Source organism: Nestor notabilis, unplaced genomic scaffold (assembly GCF_000696875.1).
Source record: "Nestor notabilis isolate BGI_N333 unplaced genomic scaffold, ASM69687v1 scaffold20065, whole genome shotgun sequence".
Taxonomy (NCBI): Eukaryota; Metazoa; Chordata; class Aves; order Psittaciformes; family Psittacidae; genus Nestor; species Nestor notabilis.
Genome location: NW_009929097.1, coordinates 3216 through 4625, shown reverse-complemented (window position 1 = coordinate 4625; position 1410 = coordinate 3216). Strand labels below are relative to the sequence as shown.

Genomic DNA, 1410 nt, shown 5'->3' with positions numbered 1-1410 from the left:
GCCCTGCAGGGAGCAGCGCTGCCACCGCGGAGCTCGCAGCAGGACGGGCAAATCCCCCCCAGGAATCCCTTCATTTTGCGTTATTCTCCCATTTCTAGAATCTTCTCGTCCGTCCCCAGAGCGAGGGGAGATGACACCCCGGCTCCTCTGAACTGGCAGCCCCCAGGGACCAGCAGAGCCATGGAGCTGGAATACGAGCTGCCCAATGCCACCGCGTTCTGGTTCTCCCCGGCTTCCCCCTTTGACAACTTCTCAGTGGAGGCGCCCACCAACGCATCACAGAACGCCACAGGCCACCACTTCGACCTGACCAGCAATGCCATCCTCACCTTCATCTACTTCGTGGTCTGCATCATAGGGCTGTGTGGGAACACGCTGGTGATATACGTCATCCTTCGTTACGCCAAGATGAAGACCATCACCAACATCTACATCCTCAACCTGGCCATCGCTGATGAGCTGTTCATGCTCGGGCTGCCCTTCCTGGCCATGCAGGTGGCCCTGGTGCACTGGCCCTTTGGCAAAGCCCTCTGCAGAATTGTCATGACGGTGGATGGGATCAACCAGTTCACCAGTATCTTCTGCTTGACGGTCATGAGCATCGACCGGTACCTTGCTGTGGTCCATCCCATTAAATCTGCCAAGTGGAGGCGGCCCAGGACAGCCAAAATGATCAACATGGCCGTCTGGGGCATCTCCCTGTTGGTGATCATGCCCATCATGATTTATGCTGGAGTGCAGCATAACCACGGCAGGAGTAGCTGCACCATCATCTGGCCAGGAGAGTCGGGTGCCTGGTACACGGGCTTCATCATCTACGCCTTCATCCTGGGCTTCCTGGTGCCTCTCACCATTATCTGCCTTTGCTACTTGTTCATCATTATCAAAGTCAAGTCCTCGGGCATCAGAGTGGGCTCCTCCAAGAGGAAAAAGTCCGAGAAGAAGGTGACCAGGATGGTGTCCATCGTGGTCGCTGTCTTCATCTTCTGCTGGCTCCCCTTCTACATCTTCAACGTCTCCTCAGTCTCGGTCCTCATCGTGCCCACGCCTGTCCTCAAGGGCATGTTTGATTTCGTGGTGGTCCTCAGTTACGCCAATAGCTGTGCCAACCCCATCCTTTATGCCTTCTTGTCCGACAACTTCAAGAAGAGCTTCCAGAACGTCCTCTGCCTGGTGAAGGTCAGCGGCATGGACGAGGCGGACCGGAGCGACAGCAAGCAGGACAAATCCAGGCTCAACGAGACCACGGAAACCCAAAGGACCCTGCTCAACGGTGACCTGCAGACGAGCATCTGAGGGGACAGCAGCGTTGTCCTTCCTTCGCTCTCCTCTCGCCCGCTGCAGCGGGGTGGTGGCACATACGGAGTCAGGGCAGGAGCTCCGGCTTAGGGATGGCAGCACACACCGATG

At 57.1% G+C, this 1410-nt stretch overlaps 1 protein-coding gene across 1 annotated transcript; it reads left to right on the top strand.

The window, feature by feature from the left end:
* The first annotated feature begins 180 nt into the window (after positions 1-180).
* Positions 181-1404, top strand: SSTR2 (somatostatin receptor 2). The gene has a single exon (XM_010014835.1). It carries the CDS (start codon positions 181-183, stop codon positions 1294-1296), a length of 1116 nt encoding a protein of 371 aa, XP_010013137.1. The 3' UTR covers positions 1297-1404.
* Positions 1405-1410: the final 6 nt, after the last annotated feature.

Coding starts and splice junctions, on each gene's coding strand:
- SSTR2 (XM_010014835.1), top strand. CDS start 181: ATGGAGCTGGAATACGAGCTGCCCAATGCCACCGCGTTCTGGTTCTCC.